This window comes from Artemia sp. Qi Xiang Cuo, chromosome 13 (genome assembly GCF_049724085.1).
Source record: "Artemia sp. Qi Xiang Cuo chromosome 13, ASM4972408v1, whole genome shotgun sequence".
Classification (NCBI taxonomy): Eukaryota; Metazoa; Arthropoda; class Branchiopoda; order Anostraca; family Artemiidae; genus Artemia; species Artemia sp. Qi Xiang Cuo.
Window position 1 is genome coordinate 30403396 of NC_142806.1, and position 22076 is coordinate 30425471.

The 22076-nt window shown below is 35.5% G+C and overlaps 2 protein-coding genes across 3 annotated transcripts in view; one reads left to right on the plus strand and one right to left on the minus strand.

Moving 5' to 3' along the window:
* The first annotated feature begins 484 nt into the window (after window positions 1-484).
* On the plus strand, window positions 485-970 carry LOC148945178 (EPM2A-interacting protein 1-like). Its single transcript, XM_089098966.1, has one exon. The coding sequence runs from the start codon at window positions 485-487 to the stop codon at window positions 968-970; it is 486 nt and encodes a 161-aa protein (XP_088955092.1).
* An 11664-nt stretch (window positions 971-12634) lies between these two features.
* Window positions 12635-22076, minus strand: part of LOC148945179 (haloacid dehalogenase-like hydrolase domain-containing protein 2) — a 30494-nt gene continuing 21052 nt past the window's right edge. Inside the window, exons 3-4 of one of the 2 annotated variants that reach the window (XM_089099247.1) lie at window positions 15910-16126; window positions 12635-12914 (exon numbers count right to left, since the gene is read on the minus strand). In XM_089099247.1, the coding sequence (XP_088955373.1) occupies window positions 12747-12914; window positions 15910-16126 (385 nt within the window). In that variant the 3' untranslated portion in view covers window positions 12635-12746. Of the gene's footprint in view, window positions 12915-15091; window positions 15199-15909; window positions 16127-22076 lie in introns of those variants that run through there. The other variant, XM_089099248.1, reaches the window with a different exon arrangement.

The following is a 22076-nucleotide window of genomic DNA, read 5'->3' on the forward strand; positions in this document are numbered from 1 at the left end:
TTCTAGATTAGTCGTAGAGTACGAGCCATGAGGAGTAACGTGACACGACATCTGGTGGACACAAGCGGAAACTCACTTCTAGATGGTAGTAATTGGAATATATAAGAAGGGTAGTGGCGCAACCACAAATCAGTTCCTATGACACTGTTGTGAAATAAAATAGTGTGTACCTCCTTACAACGTGTTTGTGCGTGTTTAAGTTTAAGACATCTTTGTAACAGTATTTTGATTTGAATTGTTGCTTTTGTGCATGATTTATTAGTATGGAAAAGAAGCGAAAAATTGATAGTGAATGCAGAAAATTCAAAGATCAGTGGAACATTCAGTATTTCGTAATTGAGTCCAGTAACAAGGCGCTATGTTTGATTTGCAATGAAAGCATAGCGTTCTCAAGGAATATAACATTAAACGTCATTATGAAACAAAACATTTTCAAAATTACTCAAAGTATACAGGAAGTTTGCGGACAGAAAAATTCGAAGCTATGAAGCACGGATTGAAAACGCAGCAATCTTCATTTACAAAGCTCAAAACTGAACAAGAGGGTGCAACTCGTGCCAGCTTTCGTGTGGCTCTTGAAATTGCGAAACGTGGAAAACCATTCACCGATGGAGAAATGATCAAAGAATGCATAATTGCAGTAGCCAAAGAAATATGCCCTGATAGGGTAAATTTATTAAAAACTGTCAGTATGTCAGCAAACACTGTGGCTCGAAGGGTAGAAAACATCGCTGAAAATAAATCCTCTCAACTGTTCGACAAAAATGGACATGTCGAGTGGTTTTCTTTGGCCTTGGATGAGTCAACGGATGTGTCAGATACTGCTCAGGTATTAATTTATATTCGAGGAGTACATAAAAGCTATGAAATGCATGAAGAACTTCTTGATATGTATAGTATTCATGGCACAACTAGCGGTACAAATATTTTTAAAGGAGTTGAAATGGCCATTAATAAAAAGAACCTTTGATGGAAAAACTTGAAATGTATTACAACAGATGGAGGCAAAAACATGAGTGGGAAAGATAAAGGATTGGTCACTCTTGTGTCAAAGGCTGTAGAAAATGACGGTGGTTCAAAACCATTTGTCTTACATTGTATCATTCATCAACAGTCTTTGTGCGGAAAATGTTTGGATATGTCTGAAGCTCTGAAACCAGTCATATCAACTGTTAATTTTATCAGATCTTTTGGGCTGAATCACCGACAATTCCGACAATTTATTGAAGATTGGAGATAATGACGTACCTTATCATACTGCCGTACATTAGCTTAGTTGTGGGAAAGTCCTTCAGCGCTTTTTTGAACTTTGAGCAGTGATCGAAATTTTTTTGAATGAAAAGCATCGCCCTCTTACTGAATTACAAAACAACACATGGCTGTGGAAGTTAGCATTCTATGTTGATTTGACAAAACATGTGAACAAACTGAATTTGAGATCGCAAGGAGAAAACCAGCATCTTCCTGATTTATACACTAATATCAAATTATTCCGGAAGAAATTGATACTGTTTCAATCGCAACTACAAAGTAAATGTATTTCACATTTTAAAACATGTGAAATATTTAGCCACACCACTGAGACTGAGTTTCCTATCTATTTTGCAATCGAAACTTTGAGTGCTTTGAAAATAAATTTTGATACTCGTTTCTCGGAGTTTGATGCCATTGCAAATCAAATTAAGATTTTTCAGAATCCTTTTGATACTGACATTGAAACCCTAGCCCCAGAAAATCAAATGAAAATGATTGATCTACAGTGCAGTGATACAATTAAGAACTAATACCAAACTCATCTTTGTTGGAATTTTATAAGAGTCTTCCACTGACACAATTTGATAATTTGCATAAATTTACTCGTGGGCTGTTTTCTGCTTTTGGTACTACTTATTTGTGTGAGAAGACCTTCTCCAAAATGAAGTACACAAAAAATGTTTACAGATCTAAATTAACTGATGAGCATCTTAAATCTGTTTTAATAATTGGTACAAGTAAAATTAGTCCACAACTACAAACTATTGTCAGTGGAAAATCTCAGTTACATAAATCTCATTAGTATTTCATATGTCGTTATGCTTGTGTTTTTATTTAAAATGTATAAAATCTTAGTTGGATTCATTTCAATAATTTGTTAGTTATTATATACTGAACTTAAATTTTCTGCATATTATACATGTCTTTACTCATTACAATTCTTTGTTTCTTTATCCAACTTATCACAAAAACAATAACAATAAGCCTACAACAATGTTATGAGCAGTTAGCTCATGACCATATCAATGTAGATGTCATATTAATAATTATTCAACATAAAATTAGAATACTTCAGTAAACTAAATTTAATTTGCTATAAAAAATATGTTCTCTAAAAGGAGTTTTCAAGTATGCTAGCTCTCCGCGGGCTGGCCAAAATCTGTCTGCGGACCTGATTTGGCCCTCGGGCCATAGTTTGGAGACCCCTGCTCTAGTCAATCAATTAATTCTTCAGCAGCTGAAAGATTTGGGAATAGTCATTGATGAAGAATTAAAATTCCACAAACACACACAAACAGCGGTTGCCAAAGCATCTCAGACCCTTGGAGTAATTAAGCGTACAGAACATAGTAGATCCTCCAAAGTCATGACAAAGCTGTACAAGGGTCTCGTGCGACCATTGCTGGAATTTGGGATGCATGTTGCCATGCCCCTGAATAAGGGTGACCAACAGAAAATAGAGTCTGCTCAAAGGCGCACAACTAAAGCTGTTGATGGATGCAAGAACCTTGACTACCCATCTCACCTAAACAAACTACAGCTCCCAACACTTGTCTACAGACAACAGAGGGGTGATGTCATCATGGCTTACAAGCTACTGATGCCAATTCCTCTTCTCAGAAGCCTTTCCAACTTGACGAATCATCCAGGACAAGAGGGCATAGTAAGAAGCTGCTTTGGAAGAGAGCTCACAGCAGAACCACTTTTTTCCAATAGAGTGGTGGCCCCATGGAACAGTCTTCCCAATGCAGCTGTCACCGCTTCCTCTGTCGATGCATTCACGGTTGCCGTTGATAAGAATTGGTCCACTAAACCATGGAAAAGAATGGAACACCGCAGAACCAATGGCTCCTCATCATCACTGACCAGCAACCAGTGACTCTACAGAATTTTTTTTCCTTATTTTGCTGGACAATGCGATTTCAGGTAATTTAAGGTAAGAGAATTGAATGGAAACTCCAATCATATACTTCCTTTTTCTTACCAGCTTTCTGTCCTATCAGCAAAACTAACCCAAAAACCAAGTGAAGTTATATTATAGGGTAGAAATCAGATAAAAAAACACACAAACACACCATTTGATTCACTATTCAATGCTCTTCCCAAATACAGTAATTGCATATCTGGCTCCCCCCTTAATGGAGCCAGATATGACACTCTTCCTGAGCACCTAAGGAAAGATGGCATTTGGTATGTTGTATGATTCACTCGGATAAGAAGTGGCCTCCTATCCTTGCATCCAAGAGAAATCTAGATAGAAGGAACTTTGACCACAAACATTTTTGATTAATTGGTATTTATAAATGGATGAACACCAAGACTTATTCAGTTTGCCTTCAAATGGTAGGCCTACAGAGGTAGAAGAAGAGCCTCTGTAAGACAAGAAAAATATGATGGGTCTACCACTGTTACCACAGCTGCTTAAGTAGCAAAAGATTGTAATGGCCATACATAGGGGAGCATATGTCCCAGATAGAAAGTCATTGAAATGGTGGTATTGGCTTTTTAGTAAATTTCTAGGTGGCACTATAATTTAGCTAGGATAAAAGTGAAAACATCATTTGATGCCTTTTTTTATCTTCTTTCATAATTCAATAGTTGCTTATGGTGCTAATTACTCCTTGGGCCCTTAAAAAGGCTTCAAAGGTATTTCATTTTGTAGCCTTACAAAGCAATTTCCAACAGTAATTTAGTTATATAAAAGTTGGAAAAAAAATACCACTGGCTTGTAAATAAGTTGTTCAAGAATAACATATCCAAAACCTATTTATTTATAACAATTCAAATCTCATTTATTAGGCAACTCAAACATAACCCGTTTTCCTACCATTTCAAGCTTTTCAAGTGCCAACAACAAAAATAGAGCTGAATTTTGCGATTCGAAACTTTGCCGTCGAAAATTCAGGGTATATATTTCCACATTAGGGGGGTGGGGGTAAAGTTCATGGTTAATTTACAGTGGGCCATATAATCTAGCTAGGATGAAAGTGAAAACATCATTTGATGCTTTTTTATGCTCTTTTATATTTCATATAAAATACCTTTGGGGCCCCTTTAAGGGCTCAAGATGCAATTTGCAACAGAAGCAATTATTATATTGTGAAAGAGAACCTAACCTGACCTATAAATTCTTGATTTTCAATTCAAGCCGTTTTCCTATTGTTTCAAGTTTTTCAAATGCCGTCAACAAAATAGTGCTGAATTTTTCAATTTGAAACTTTGCTGTTGACAGTTCAGGGGGTAAAATTTTACTTTAGCTATTTTTGGCTATCTTGGAAAGGGGTTAGGTTAAGAAAATGAAACTTTCATGTATGAGTCTACAGGCTAAAGTATGGGTAAATATGTGCAGCTCATATTATTGACTTATGAATAAAGTGAACATACCTCTCAATGCCTTTTTTTATGCTCCTTACAAATATAATAATCACTTCTATTGCAAATTCAAATTTAGCCACCCCCACTCCCCTAATGTGCAAATATATACCCTGAATTGCAAGCAAATTAATAAGTTATTACCACAATTTAAGTTGTTAAAATGTGGTTAAAACATGTAAGTAGTTTATAAATAAGTTGTTCAAGAGTAATATATTCAAAAAATACTTATTTGCAACATTTCTAACCTTATTTATTATGCAACTTCCATATGAACCGTTTTCCTACTGTTTTAAGTTTTTTGAATGCCATCAACAAAAATAGCACTAGATTTTGCTATTCAAAACTTTGCTGTCAACAATTTATGGTATATTCCAATTCAGGGCGTATATTTGCACATAAGGGGGGTGGGGGTGGGTAAATTTGAATTTGCAATATTAGCAATTATTATATTTGTAAAGAGCATAAAAAAAGGCATTGAGTGGTATGTTCACTTACCTTACCTTAATTGCCATAATCCATTTGAGAGTTTTAAGGTCCTCTAGAGGGAGACTATATTAATATTATATTATTGACTAGTTCATATTATTGACTTTATTTGTAAGTTAATAGTATGAACTGCAAAAAAATTACCAAAGTATGTCACAGGAAGGTATTTTGAAGTACCTACCTCCACTTCTTCTCCCACTAGAGCAGGGATTCCCAAAGTGGTCCAGGTGGACCCCCAGGGGTGCACGAGAAGCTTGACAAGGGTCTACGTTGGTGTGACAAAAAATGGGGGTTCAAAATTAGTAATAGGGAGTCCACAAAATTCTATCTGGTTATGATAGTGAATCACTAAAATGTTGGCTTGACTTCACCTATTAATATAGGCAGATAATATTGTAAGAAGCTCAGCAACTGTTACTTGTAAAAACTTGCATATTTTATATTCATTATAACATGACAAGACGTGCAAAGCACTGTTGCTGCCATCACCGCTTTCCGCAATACCTGTTTAGATATGTAAAGGGACAAAATGCAAATTGTGGTGAAAGTACTTGCAATGTGGCATGAACTTGTTTTATTCTTCACAAATATAAATACGAATGCTAAGAATAAACGCTTTTCATTTGTTTCCGAATTATTGAAAAGAAAGCCATAGGGAATCGATGTTTGTGTTTGTCAGTCCTGGAAAAAGTTAAAAATCACTAAACCGTATGATATAATTTTATGCCTTTAATTTATTATTTAATAATGTTATTACATATAAATAAACAAAAATTAAAATCATCTGATTTATTTTTATAAAACTCTATTGTTGATCTTAGCCATTTATTGCTTTTAAGATAAAGAATCAGTTTGCTGAGAGTTATTTGTTTATTTCATTGTAATAATTAATTTATTAATTTCATTGATCCTTTTTTGTTCAAATAGCCATATCCTGTTAAGCAAGACCGCCATAAATTTATTAAAACAATTTTTTTTAATGTATAGGTAGGTAATTGATACAAAACATGGTTGAATCCAAGAAGAAATATCAACAATACGGTGTTGATTATTTAAAATTTGGTTTTCTACCATCAAAAGCAGACAGGCAGTTGCTAGTAAGCTTTTTATGCATATAAATTTTGAGCAATGACTCTATGAAACCATCAAAGCTTGAGGTAAATCAACATTTATTGTCCTGAGTGATTTTTTAAGGAAAAATCAATTCCATTCACAAACGTTATTTCAGTGGCAAAAAGATGGAGCTCCTGTCATGGTCAGGCCATATCGTGGGTTAATAAGCCATCTTAAACAAATTATACAAGAGGCGATTGCAATTCACTATGTCATCCAATAGTAACATCAAGCAGCAAAAAATTTGAGAGAGAAATTAAATCAATCACTTTAATTTGTTAACAGTGCAATTAGTAACACAAGAACCAGGGCATTTGATATAGAGTTATTTGCACAGTTGCGCAATAAAAAATATGACGAATTGTTACAGTTGCTCTGATATACTAAAGTACGCTGGTTATAAAAGGGTCCATTTTTAACAAGATTTTACTCACTTTTTGAATCAGTATTAGAGTTTCTGGAAAGTAAAGTCTAGATTTAAGAGAAAACCGGATCAATTCGAAAGCAAACATCGCATATATGACAGATTTGTTCAAAAAAAATTAATGACATTAACTCACAATTACAAGAGGACAGTTTCAATTTAAAAAATCAGAGGGTGTAATCTCTGCTTTTCTTGAAAAATTGAAATATATGAAGCAAAATATTAGTTGGCAAAAATTTTCCCAGTTTTTAAACTTGTCACAGGTGGAATGCCTTGATGAGGATATTCAGACATATTTTCGACATTTAATTGCCCTGCCGCATGACTTCAAAATCAGATTTGAAGATATTCTGACAATGGAAATACCACGATGGATCATAAATCTATTTGATGAAACGGAATTGGACAATGTTATATTACAAGAGGAGCTACTTGAGCTTAGCACTAATGAGGAGCTGAAGGTGAAATTTAAAAGAGGGTATCAAACATATTGGTTGCAGGCAGAAATACCCAAAAAATATCCTGGACTGTGGGTAATTGCAAGAAAATTTTTGATAGCATTTCTCTTGTCATATCTTGTTGAAAACAGTTTTAGTGTTGTTACAAACCTTTTTACAGAAAAAAAGGAGCAGATTGAATATCACAGAACAGGGAAATCCTACGGTTATTCCTAACCAAATTGAACCCTAATATTGATAATTTGCTGTCAATTCATCAAGCACATCCTTCCCATTAAAATATGACGATTTTGTGACTGGTATTGTAGAAATGTTGAAATTACTTTACATTATTAATTAAAAGTGTAATAATTACATATTTGAATAAATACAACACAAGAAAGTATATTTCTTATTATTTTTTCATTCCAATTATTTCTAAAAAAAAAAATAAGTGGGAATTTATTGGTTCCTTGTGCTGTGAGTAGATGTCCAAAAAATTAATCTGAATGGAAACAATTTTTGATTGGTCAATCTTACATTTTGACAACCACTCACTGCACAATCAGGTTATTAATCAACCAATCAATTCTCACTTTTTTCTCTCAAAAACTGTTAATTTGTGGTTGGAACTCAGCCAAAAAGTAAATTTCTATAGGTAGATCTGATCTTCACATTTTTGTTGAGTTTTGGAAATATGGTAGAAATGTAGCTGAAAGGGGTCCACCACAACCAGTAAAATTTTTAAAGTGGTCTAAGAGAAAAAAAAGTTTGGGAACCTCTGCTCTAGAGGGTCCTGAAATTTGCCTACATGATAGGTCTATACCTATTGAAATTTTGATAAAACAACATTTTACCATAATTTTCAGTTATCAGTTTCTTTTTCTCTGGCTTTAGTTCTGAAAATGCAATTCCTGTTGTTTGAGTAGGCTAGAATTTTAAGGCATATCAGTTTTTTTTTCAAAATTTAGGAAATGTATTTACATATCTTTAAAACCTTGTAAATTGGGATTGAGCAAAGTTAGAAAGCTGAAAACAATTTTGTTGCACTTTATTTAAGCAGACAATCTATATTCCAAAGTTTCACTTTTATAACACAAATATTTTTAAAGGTCATCAAAGGTGAGGACCATCTAGAGGGAGAAGGAGTGGATGTAGGTACTTCAAAATACCTTCCTAGGACATACTTTAGCCTGTAGACCCATCCCTGAAAGTTTCATTTTCCTAACATAACCCCTTTCCAAAATAGCAAAAAGTAGCTAAAGTAGAATTTTACCATTCATGGTATATATTTGCACATTAAGGGGGGGTAAAGTTATGGTAAATTTGCAGTAGGCCACATAATTTAGCTAAGATGAAAGTGAAAACATCATTCACAGCTATACAGTAATGAATGCTTAGCATGGTTTTCAATGCATTGCCAATATTTAAACTGTTGTTTTTGGGGGTTTAGAGGGAGAAAGATACCTAGGTTAGGTTACATATTTAATATATGCTATGCTCTACCCCTCCCCCCCTAATGTGCAAATATATAGACCAAATTTGTCTCTAAACTATTATATATTCATCCTATTTAATTTGGTAAATTTTTACCAAATCATATTACTGACTTACAAATAAAGTGAATATACCACTTTTTAGGAAAATATGCAACACCAGACTTAATAGTGAAGCACACTATGACAATTGTTTTGCTTATCTTATCCATTATGTTATGAAAGTAAAAAATAGGGATTACAATTTTGAAAGTTTTGCCTGCATAAGCTCTCTTGATTGGCTAGAAATGACAATTTGAAACTAAATTTGTAGTTTTAGCTAAGCACCAAATTTTACTTGTCAACAGTTGTTGCCTAGACATTGGATTCTGGCTAGACATGTCTAGCCAGAATCCAATGTCTAGGCAACAACCATTCACAAGTAAAATTCAGCACTTAGCTAGACACGCTAGACAAGGCGCATGGCTAGACATTGAGTACTAGCCTATAGAACTCAATGTCTAGGATTTTTTATTACAGCCAATCAGAATGTGTCAAGATCCACTATTTTCATCATTTTTGTTTACATTTGTAAACTGAAATTAAATTTTTGTTTTCTCATTAATTGTTTTTTTCATTTTAGGCAAATATACAACACCAGACATAATAATGAAGCACACTAAGGTAATTGTTTTGCTTATCTCATCCATTAGTTTGTGACAGTAAAAATATGGATTATAATATTTGAAAGTTTTGCCCGCATAAGCTCTGTTGATTGGCTAGAAATGACAATTTGAAACTAAATTTGTAGTTTTGGCTAAGCACCGAATTTTACATGTGAACGGTTGTTGCCTAGACATGCTTGTGAACTCCACTTAAGCTAACCCCTTTCCAAGTTAGCCAAAAGTAGCTAAAGTAGAATTATACCAATTTAAATCCTATTTTTCCATCTTAGGCTAGCCTAGCTTATAAGTTAATTGTAGCCTAGCCTATATGTCACCATCAAACAATTTACTGTTTAATGTCCACTATTTCAAATTTTAAATCTTGCGATTTAACAAACACAGCGTTTTCAGCTCTTTCGGTCAATAATGTCCTTTCCCGGCCAAACTGTGTCTTTCTATACAGGTGTTTTGTCAATACTTAATTTTTAAGTTATAAATAACAACGTACATAAATCTTTTCTAAAGTACTTTATGCACAAGCTCAAGAACTTCTGCACATAAGTGTGCATACTTTTTTATTTTGTATCAAACCACTCATATATTTTTATTTTTAACTTCTTAAAAGTGGTAAGAAATGGTCCCCGAAGCCGCGCCGACATGACAGCGGCGAATGTGTGATTTATTATTGACCGAAAATTTTGCGGCGGCGCGCAACGGCCCGCTGATTTTTCTGATTAAAAATAAAAAATTCAATTTCACCAAGCACGTTCAACCTTAACTTGATTTTAGTAAGGATTTTTAAATGGTTGGCTAAAAACATACAAGAACAATATGCAAGAATTTGTTGGGCCGTGCGGAAAGTGTTTATGTTCACCTTCGATCAGACCAAGTAGAATTCCCATTTTTAGCTACTAGACCCAGGGAAACCTATGTTGTGTTTATGTTTAGCATTGCATTGTTCCTATAAAATCCCGTGTTTAGTCATTTTCTTCTTGTTAATGATTTGGGCTATTGTGTGTATAACTTTCAAAGTTTGAAGTTCAAAAATCTTCTGTTCATCAAATACATACGAAAAGGAAGTGAAAAAACAAATAATAACAGCAAAAAAACACTGTATACAAGTCAGATACCATGGCTTAACAACACCAAAAATTTAAAGTTAACGGTTACAAGAAGGTTAATTCAGAGATGACACTATGAACAAGTTTTTTGTTGTTATGGATACAAGTGCGTTTGTTCACTCTTCTTGGAGCCAGCATTGATCTTTTTGCAGTCACTATTAGTCCTGTCATGCTAAAAAGCTTTTCAGCTGGTGTACTTGTGGCTGGTACGGCCAGAACTTGACGAGCATAAGATGCCACTCGCAGGATCTGATGTTTGTATTTTTACAGAAGGTTAATGTCTGGTTTTCATTTACAAATAAATTCAACCGGTTGGCTTCAACAGCCAACGAGAAATAAAGATCAACCTGACGCCGGATTATCAAGTTGATCTCTTCATGTTCTGCAAGTGAATGAGCATCCTGACCGTTCATCTGTTGGAGTATTTTTTTATGGACAGTTTCTCAGTGCCAGCAGATGAATAGAACCTTTTCGCAATTGGTTCTGATGGTGCCTCATTATCGCTCGGAATTTCCACATCACTCAAGTTTTCATTTTCTGTCTCTTGTGCAATAGCGGGGCTAGAACCAGCAGCACCCACATTTTTCCCATCACCAATCTCTTCAACAAATTCTTTGAGTTCATTTTCTGTAACAATTTTTTTATCATGTTAAAGAGTAAATCTTTGAGACGATTCAAGGAGGTACTCATCAATTTTTTTTAAGTCTAAAGGTCTCAAAATCTAATAGCCCTGCTGACACCATCAAATCGTCTTGAGGAAAACGCTTATCAAACTTAGTCCTCAAGTTTTGCTTGAGCTCTGCTATTGGACTGCTTTGTCTTTAGAAAAAGCAGCACGCGCTCATGACACCCACAATCTCTACCAAGTTCTTAAGGATCGACTGGTAAGAAAGCTGCTGTTTCTGAAGTTGTCAGAGACAGAGCAGGAAAATCCATTAGCTGTCAAAAGGAACGTTTGATCAGATGGAAAGATCACTTCCAAACACTACTTAACGAATCCCAGTCAGTCATTCCTGGTTGTTTCTCCCCCTGTGTTAAAAAAGAAACTTACAGTATCGAGCTGGTCGACCCAACAAGAGTGGAAATACTCAAAGCGATTAAGGCCCTGAAGAACAAAAAGCCCCAGGCCAAGAGGGTCTCCCCATGGGAATATACAAATAGTGCCCTAAGATCACAGCGGAGCAGCTCCATGGTATCCTTGAGGAAGTATGGAGGACCAACGCTTTTCCAAAGGATTAGAAGACATCAGTTATTCTCCCTTTTTACAAGAAAGCTGATAAAACTGAGTGCAAAAATTACCAGGGGGACAGTTAAATTGACATTGCAGTAAAAAATTTTGGCATTATCCTCCTTAGTCGCTTCAAGGGGGCAAGGGAGAAAAGAACTCGTGAAAATCAAGCCAATTTCCGTCCTGGTAAAGGTTGCACTGACAATATTTTTGCAATCCACATGTTTATCCAACAGTTTGAAAGGTATAATTTGCCCCTGATTCTGATATTTCTGGACTTCGTTTCCGCCTTCGATTCGATCACTCACCAAAAACTTTGGAAAATTCTTGAAAGTAATGGAATGCGCCTAAAATTTGTCGATTGCTTAAAGCATACTACAAGGGTTCTGTGAGTCGAGTTCGAGTTTACGGAGAAGAGACTGAGGAACTTCCAGTTGAGTTTCGAGTAAAACAAGGCTGCGTCCTGTCTCCGACTCTGTTTAACTCTAGGTACTGGAATAACATTCGTTCTTAAGAAATTGGGAAAAAAGTCAAACTTCAGCGTAAAGAGCGATGTTTTGAAGATGGATCAACCCCCCTCACATACGGAATTATTACTGTTCGTTTTAAGTTTTACTGTTGCCCCTTAATTTCAGCTGAAAACGCTCACTTTTCTAAATTTATTACCGTGTTTTAAAGTTCAAATTATCATGACATTCTTAAATTGATAGTGTTTGAAAACATTATGCAGTGAATTTCTTTCTATATTTCATACCTAATATTTTGGGTGTTTTTTTGTTTTTTCATCGTGTTCAGTAATGTTTAAAAAAACAGAAAAAAATCTTATAGAGCTAAAACACTAACAGTAGACAAAGAAAAATGTTGATTTTTTAATTTTCTTTTTGAAAGTATTTTTTTTATCAGATGTTGGTTCACAGTCTATAGGGCCAGGACTAAGGTGGTCTAATGGATAAATACTGCTAATCTATTATCAAAGCAAGAAACCAGCGCGTAATCTACCTATCTAAAACCATACTTTTCTTCCCTGAAAACCTTGTCAACAGGATTTATTTGCCCCATAAGTATTATCTCATACATATCCTCTTAAGACTTTATCTACAACATTGCACAATTATAGTAGTAGCCACAAAATTCTCTTTCCATAATCTAGAATATAAAAGTGTCAATGCTAACGACGATTTGATAGAATGTGGTCTACTGCTGCTGCAAAATCTTTTACTGCAACGGCAGAAAGACTAATTGCTATTTCTTCATCACCGGTACGATACTTCCCAGTTTTGACCAGAATCGCAAAGAGCCCAGCTTTAACAGCACCTTCTACATCATCACGAACATCCTGGGAGAAAATTTTTATAAGAGGAACAAAACTATCAATGGTCATCAATGGGAAACCAAGAGTGATAAGGGTGACAACACTGCAAAATATGCTTGGAAAATGTATTGATGCAAGAGGACGCAGCCTGAGAGATTCATTTTTTCTATCAGGACTGGTCATAAAAAAATAACTTAAGCACTGAATAAATCACTGATAAACTTAAAATCCCTGAAAGCACAAAAACAAAAAAGTACAGCACTTATTTAAAGTAAATAAATTCAGGATAATTTTTTCTATTAATTGTCTGGTAGATTCAAAATACTGGACTTGCTCTCAGTTTTGAAACTTCATAAGAATATTTCATTAAAGTTGGTACTAGAAAAATAATTACAAAAATATTTTGACCATCAAATGGTAGAATATTTTTTAAAGCCAATTATAAAGGTCGTACTAAGATGTACTTAGGCGCACTTTATATCAGAGGCAATGCTCTAGCGTATTAAGATAAGATAGTTTTTTTTTTAAGATAAGATAATTTTATTTGACAAAAAAAATGCAGAAGATTTTTGCTGCACCTGCTAAGGAAACTCCTAAGGGCTCGTTGGCAGCAAGTGGGAATCTTCTATTCTAGGTCATAAGGCTTCAACGTATCATTATTTTCCCAGAGGCACTTCATATGGAAGTGGCGGTCGTATAAACTTCAAAGGGGGCTCTTTCAATTGAAAATTGGAAGTTCTAGAGCCCTTTTAAAATTCAAAAGTGATCAGAAACCAGCCTTACTCCCAAGCCCTTTTTCTCCAAATACACCCAAAGAATTTTTTGAGATCCCCAGGTTGTTCAAATTAATCCAAACATCAAATAACTATGCCTCCAGGGCGGACTTGAACCCCCACAGCCCCCCGAGACAAGGGCTGTAAGTTCTGCAGGTTGCCCATTGTTTAACATATAAGATTTTTACTGGGAAAAGGATCACTGTTTGATCGTGAGGTTAAAGATGAAACTTTGAAGAAATATTGATAGGGATACCAAAAACAATCAAAACACACTATGTTGCATGATAGCTGCCATAAGAGCGCTTCAACAATAAATAAGGAATGGCTGAGGGTATTAAGTCAAAACTTTCAGGGCATGGTGAGGGGTGTTGAAAAGAATTGGTGGGCAGCCAGCCTCCCTCCCATACCCTTTTTAGCTGCTTTCTCCCCAAATACATCTGATCAAAATTTGAAATAGCCATCTTATTCTAAATAATCCAAAGGGTAAATAACTGTGCCTCCGGATGTGACATAACCCCCCACAGCCCCTTGGGCAAGTGTTGCCAGTTACATAAGTTGCCGTATGTTCAACCACAAGGTTATTTATTGGGAAAAGGGGGCATGTTTGATCCTGACTCTCCAACAACGCTAAAACTTCTAGAATAATAAGGCAAAACTTTTAGAAAATGTTGAGGGGATGTAAAACAAAATCAAAACACACTATATGCAGGATGGTGTCATAAAAGCGAACATGCAATATGAAAAGAGCAGCTCAAGGTATTAAAATTGAAACATTCAAGGTATGTTGAAGGGGTTGTTGAAGAAGGATCGGAGAGCAGCCAGCCCCCCCCCCCTTCGCCCTTTTATACACCTCACTCAACATTGATAAAAAAAATTGAAAATATTTTATTCAAAATAGTTAAAAGGTCTAACAATTATTCCTCTGGAGATACCATACCCCCCATTGCACCTGGGTCAAGAAATGTAAATTATACAAATTGTCAATTTCGTGCATGACCTATCATTGGGAAAGTAGAAGAATATTCGATCCTAGGTCTGTCCAAAAAGGCTAAGGGTAACAAGTTGAAATTTCGGGGAATGTTTAAGAACAGGTACGGACATTAACCTGAAACTTTCACAGCCACTACTACTGCAACTGCAGCTACTCGTGACTGCAACTGCAATTGCTTGTAACTGCAACTACTTTTACTTGCAATTACTATCAGGAAATTATGAGGGGGACATTGAACAAAATAAAAAAAATAAAAAAGCAAAATTTCTGACCACTTTCAAAAATGTTGAGGAAGATTTGAAAAAAAATTCAAAACACACTATTTGCAAACTGGTTGTCAAAAAGGCATATCAGCAATATCTCAGGGACAGCTTAAGGTATTAAGCTAAAACTTTCAAGGCATGTTCAAAAGCAATTGGTGGGCAGCAAGCTCTTCCCCCACTTGCAATAGCAGATGCTCCTTCTCCAACATTTATCGAAATTTTCCAGAATAATGTTCGTTCAAAAGGTCTAATAACCATGCCTCCGGGGATACGACAGCCTGCAAGTTAAGGGTTGTAAATTACATATTTTGCCCACTGTTTACGAACAGAACATGCCATTGCAAAAAGGGGTATTTTTGATTAGAGAATGTTAGGGGGGATGTTGAACCAAATCAAAAGACACCAGATGTGTCCATATTAGCAATAGGGGGAACTTATAATATAATAGGAACGGCTAAAGGTATTAGCTTGAAACTTTCAGGGTCACTACTACTAGGCTACTAATTTTGGCGCCCAAATATTTAAGGTTAACTACAAACAGGGATCATCAAAGTAATTTTACTGCTCAGAAAAATCGCTAAAGTAATGCAGATGGCATAATAGTGTCTCCTTGCACACAGGGTAATAGTGAGATCATTACTCGCTGAAATCATTAGGCTACACTAAGAAAATAGAAGTTAATTGTGTATACAGAAGAAAATAGGGGATAAATCTTTGATGATGCCCTCCCCCCTCAGAATAGAAATTTTAAGCCTTTAAAGCTTAATGTTTATTTTTGATAGAAAGCATAGATGGCTGCTCAGTCTTGTTTTCAAAGAGTAACCGGAAATAGGAAGTTACTATCCTGACTTCGATATATTTGTGTTCCAAATAAGCAAGTTGCTACCCCAAGTTTAGAATCAAAGGAACATCGACTCAGGTGTCAAAGGTCTAATTTTTGCGAGAACCATATTTTATATATATAGTTAGGAAAATACAGATTGACATACATCACCAATCATAACTACTTCCTCGGGATTGACATTCAAATCTTCAAAAGCAGAAAGGAAAAATGATTTTTCAGGTTTTCCAACTGTTATGGCAGTTGTATTGGTAGCATACTCTAGTGCTGCCACAAAAGGTCCTGGGCCAAGGGCCAATCCATCTGGTCGTTTGTAATATCGGCCTTTATGAATCGCAATAATTGTGGCACCATCTAGAACAGCTCTACAAAATTAAAATACTTTTCTATATATATGATAAAGCAAAAGAACCTAGTTAGAAGACAAATTCCAATATTTACTGAAATATATTACTCAACTGAGACACTTCATATAGATTCTGAATATACTTTGAATATACATCCCTATGTTATATCTATCTTCTTCAGCAGTTAGGACGTTAGCCGAACTTAAAATGCAATTTTCTACTGCGTCAAGTATTGTGTTAAGGCTTCGGAATTTAGATTTTTCAGCGACATAATAAAAGTGAATCTATTCTAAAAAAAACAACAAAAAAAAACAAGAAGCAAATACTTAGAATATTCAAACAAGGTGTTTATTTATTTTACAATCTTCGATACGAGGTAAAATTTTCAGTGGTATATGAGTAAAAAAGTTTACTTCAAGAATTCGTCACATTTCCCTGTACTTTAATAATTTATTTGTGTTCCCAGTTCAGATATCATATGAATTGCAGGTTTTGGAATCAAAGTGGGAGATTTACGACCTTTCTTGTGTATTGGATAAGCACAGCCTTGAATAAGGCGAATAAGGAGCTTTGAATAAACACAGCCAGTCTGTCTTGGAAACGCATTTAGGCGCAAGCCCTTGATGATTATAAGGAATCAAAGGGCCTTGATTCCAGCCCTTTGATGAGGATCGGAGACAAAGCGAATTCTGGTCTTTCCAGGACTGAACTTAACGTCAACAATTGTCGACACTCTATGCGCCATCAATGGCTCTGGAGGATATGTTTGTTTTTTTCCTCCTCCAGGACTAAGAAAAAAGCTGCAGCCATGTAGAACACCTCCCACTGTCTTATATGGTTTTATCTCTCTCGAAAAAAAAAAAATCTAGCTCGCATAGGCTCCCAGTCAGTTCCATTCTTTGACAAAATATTGCTGACTTGAGTCTAAAGCTGTACTTTTTGTGGGTTCCGTAAAAAAAAAAAATCATTCAAAATATATCTTTGCTTCTTTACGTTTACTACTGTTGTATCTCCATATAATCTTTACTTATGATAGAGTATTAGCGGTATTGTTGTAGAATAAAAAAAAATATATATTTCTAGAATGAATAAATAATAATTTATTGAAGCCGCCAGCAAGTCCAGGTGAGGGAGGAAGGAAACTAAATCGGCATGAAAATGAATGCTGAGGAAACGAAATACATGGCTACCACATACTTGCTCTTGATCGTCATATGTAAAGAGCAATATATAGAGCAACTCGCCCATTCTAAACACCTTGGAATCATAATTGACAAAACGGTGTCGAACACAAATGAGTTACTCACAAGAATTAGTCAAACCAATGGAGCCTTCAGTAGACTAAGGGAAGTTTGGTGGTCGTAAAGCTACTTTCTACGGCTGAAACTGCGACTTCTCAATAGCAATATTATACCAGTTATACTTTGAGCAGCGGAAACCTGGCACCTTGGCCAAGAACAAGAGAGAAGAATGCTCGCTTTCAAAAGCTCATATCTAAAAAGAATTTTCAACATCCATTGGCAACAGAGGATAAGTAACCAATTCATCCACGAAATGATAGACCAGCCTCTTGTGACAGACGTCGTAGGAGATTCCAGATGGAGATACCTTGGCCACGTATAGATAATCTCCGGCTACCCAATGTAGCGTTCCAGTGACAATCAACGGGTTGACGCTGCAGAAGCAGACCCTGTAATGCCCTGCAACGAACGTACTAGATAGATCTAAGTAGCCCGCAAACATCAATCTAACCTCTACGAGAGGATATACGTACTGGCAACAGCAAAAAATCAGGAAGATCGGCGGCTCTTGATGCCCTGGATTCCTCAGGAGGCACAGACACATCTAAGGTCTAAGGATAAGGCATCGAACCGACTTCAAAACCTTCTTTTTACTTCGGTGCTTTTTTTTAGTTTCTCCCCTCCGTGTAAGTGTCTTCTTTTTAATTTAACTTAGCATACATTTTTGCATATATTAGCGCAACACATTAGTATATATTGTTTAATATAATTTACAATTTAGATTTTTAATGGATCACTAAATTAATTAAACTTAGTATAAATTACACTCGGTCAAACCTAGTCGTATCTTATGTAACTATGATAATAATTTATTCAAGCCCACTGGAAAAAATAATTAACCAACTAGAAGCAGAAGAAAAAAGAAAAGAAAACACTATATATATATATATATATATATATATATATATATATATATATATATATATATATATATATATATATATATATATATATATATATATATATATATATGACACTTGAATGAGAATAAAAAAAAAATCATCATTCGTTTATAAAATGTGTACGAATGTTCTCTGCTAGGTTTCCAAATGCTTTCTTTCACCACGGACTTCGCCTGCGTTATTGCAGCTTCCATAAGATCAAGGACATCAAGTCAAACCAAATGATTTGTATTTCTTTTTCACGAAGCGAAAGGGAATTAAGATATTTACAAAAACTGATCTGAATTTCTGTTTCTTTCATCCACGACCATAGAGGGAAGATGTAAACCACATATGGTAATGGGACTGCTGTATGTAATTGATCTTGTTTTTAATCTTTTTCCATAAAATAAGCTTTCAAAAAAAAGTAAAGAGGTCTGTTAAATCAAAAATTAGCAGAAATAAAGTCAAACAATCTTCCAAGTGAAAAATACCATAAGTCACAATCAATAAATAAATGAAACCCAAAACAAACAGAAATTACAACAAGTAACTCAAAACGAGCAAAATTAACATGAGTAGGGCTGATAACCCCCATGCCTTCTCAAGACCGGAACATAATTTGCTCTTTACTAAGAAAACCAACAACAAATGAACGCAGATTGTCAGTTTAATAAAAATGTACTGATATTCATTCCTTAAAATCTCAATAATTTTTGAGTTATTAAAGTTAAAAGTGAAAATATCTATAAATTTATTTTGTTTTCAGTAAAGTGCGAATTATGTTCTGGTCTTGAAGAGATATGGGCGTTTTCAGCCCTGCTTATGTTAATTTCTGCTCTTTTGAGTTTGAGTCGGTTATTTATTGTAATTTCTGTTCGTTTTGGGTTTTATTTATTTATTCATGGTGATTTGTGTTAGTGTTACGCTTGGAAGATTATTTGACTTTATTTCGGTTCATTTTTGGCTTAATGGAGCTCTTTCCTTTTCTATGAAAAACTTGTTTTGTGGGAAAATTGTTTAAATTAATATCTGTTTATTTTTATTGACATAGGGCTAGTCTTTTTAATGGAAAAAAAATGTTTTATATCTTTTCGCTCTTTCTTCTGTTAGAATTCATAGTTTGGCATGCTATTTGTATGCTCGAGATGATTTTTAAGAAAATTTAACAGCATACACTCTTTTGAAAATCTTGACAAAGATAGTGTTATTTAATTTATGTTTTATACCTCCTCAAGTGGACCTGAAAAAAAAAAAACTTAATAAAAACTTAATTAAAAAAAAAATATTCCAAAATTTTTTATCTATACTCTTTGACGACCTGGATATATTTGCACTTATTTGATTTTGTTAAATTGTAAGAGCACAAGTAGAAATAGTAACAACCATGAAAGTTTCGACTTAATACCCTCAGTCATTCTTGAGATGTTGCTGAGGTGTCTTATTAGCAACCAGTATACACAAAGTGCCTTTTGATTTAGTTTTAAAACATAATAGGCAAGTTGCCGAACTGTGGGCGTTTGACAAACCCAATATCCCTAGAGACATAGTTACTGGACCTTTCAACTATGCTGAACAATATAACTGTCTCAAAAGTTTGATTGGATGTGTTTGAAAAATTAATGGGCTTGGTCTCCAATCACTTTCGACTCTTAAGAAAGGTACCAGAGCTTTTAAAAATCTACATGCTCATAGTTTGTTTTGATTTAGTTCAACATCCGCCTAAATAATAATTGAAAGCTCCATCTAAATACCCTTAGCATGCGCAGTAGCAATTGTCATAGTAGAAGTAATAGCATTAGTAGCAATATGTGCTTAGCACCTTTGGTTTCTTTAACACCCCCTTCAACACACGTTGGAAGTTTCAACTTAATGCCATCGACCGTCCCTGAAACATTGCTGATACGTCCTCTTAACAGCTTAGTAGTAGTTGTAGTAGAAGGACCAGTACTAGCAGGAATAATGTTGCATTAGAAGTAGTAGTAACAGCAGTAGCAGAAGTATTAATAGCAGTTGTAGCAGGGAAATGTTGCCTTTTGGTCAATTGAACATCACCCTAATGACGCCCCAGAAGTTTCATCTTAGAACAGTAAGCTGATCCAAAAAATATTGCTGATACACCTGTTTCAGCAATCTGTTTGCATAAAGTATGTTTTGATCTACTTCAACTTTTCCCTCAATGTTTCCTCAGATGTTCATTTCAATATACTCAGCCTTGATAGTACAGAAGCTGTAGTTTTAGTGGTACTAGTAGTAGTTGTTGTAGTAGTAACAGCAGTAGTAGCGTTCAAATATTGCCTGGAAGTTCCAAATTAATGTATTCAGTTGTTTCTGAGTTATGCCTTTTTGACAACCAGTATGTGCATAACGTGTTCTGATTTAGTTTAACACTCCCCTGAACAACCCTTACGCCCTTATAGCCCTAACTTAAGGCCCTTGCGCTGAGGGCTGTGGGCCGTTGACATCCCCAAAGGCATAATTACTGGACTTTCAACAATTCAGAACAAAATAGCTGTCTTAAAACTTTGATTAGATGTGTTTTGGCAAATGATGGGGATGGGGGGCTGGTTACCATCTAGTCACTTTTGACTCTTAAAAAGACACTAGAACTTCCAATTTACAATCAAATGAACCCCATCCGAAGTTTACACGACCACTCATCCCATAAAAACCTTATGTGCCCCGGAACATAACTTACAACCCTTGCCCCTGGGCTCTGTGGGGTTGTGTCAACCCTGGAGGCATTGTTATTTGTTCTTTGGACTATTTAGAACAAAATGCCTATCTCAAAATGTCGATCCGATGTGTTTCGAGGAAAAAGGGTGCAGTGGGCGGGGGAGGGTGTGGTAGTTGCGCTCTATAAATTTTGACTCTTAAAAGGGAACTAAAACTCTCTATTTCCAATCAAATGACCTTTCTCTAAACTTTATATGACCAGTCCTTTCATATAAACCTCATATGTTCACGGAGCACCACTTACAGCCCTTGCCCCCATGCTCTGTAGGGTTGTTTCAACCACAAAGGCCGTGTTATATGATCTCCAGACTATTTTGAACAAAATGGCTGTCCCAAAATTCCTATCTGATGCGTTTGGGGAAAAGAGGACGTGGAGACATGGGCGCCCATATGGGGAGGCAGGGGGGGCTCCAGCCCCCCCCCCCTGGCTGAATGACGCAGTCTTATGTTTTATATTTTTGTTTTGAGATTTCTGTTATACAGCACTGGAAGTGCCAATTAGACCAGCTAAGCTCCCCCTAAATTTTAGTTTATGGGCGCCAATGCGGGGAGAGGTGGTTGTTTCCCTCCGATGACTCAAAAGGAGCACTAGAAATTCTTATTTCCAATTGAATGAGCCCCCTCCAAAGTTTATACAACCACCCCTTCAATGAAAACCTTAAATGTTAATAATGGGCAACTAGCATAACTTATAGCCTTTGCCCTTATAACCTCAAAGACATAGTTTCTCGATCTTTCAATATGCTGAACAAAATGGCAAATTTTGAATCTCAAAATTTTGATTGGACATATTTGGGGAAATGATGGGCTTTGGGGGCTGGTTGCCCTCCAACCACATATAACTCTTAAAAAGGGCACTGGAGCTTTCAATTTCCAATTGTGCCAATATTGCCTTTTCGAAGTTTCTATGACAACTCCTTCTATACAAAGTGCCCTGGTCAGAAAAAAAATAATGCATTGTGCCAATATCACTCTTTATTCAGGCTATGATTTAGCCTGTACACGCGAGTTGTAACTCTATTTTAGCGCTGTAAGGCTTACATACACTTT

Coding starts and splice junctions, on each gene's coding strand:
- LOC148945178 (XM_089098966.1), top strand. CDS start 485: ATGAAGCACGGATTGAAAACGCAGCAATCTTCATTTACAAAGCTCAAA.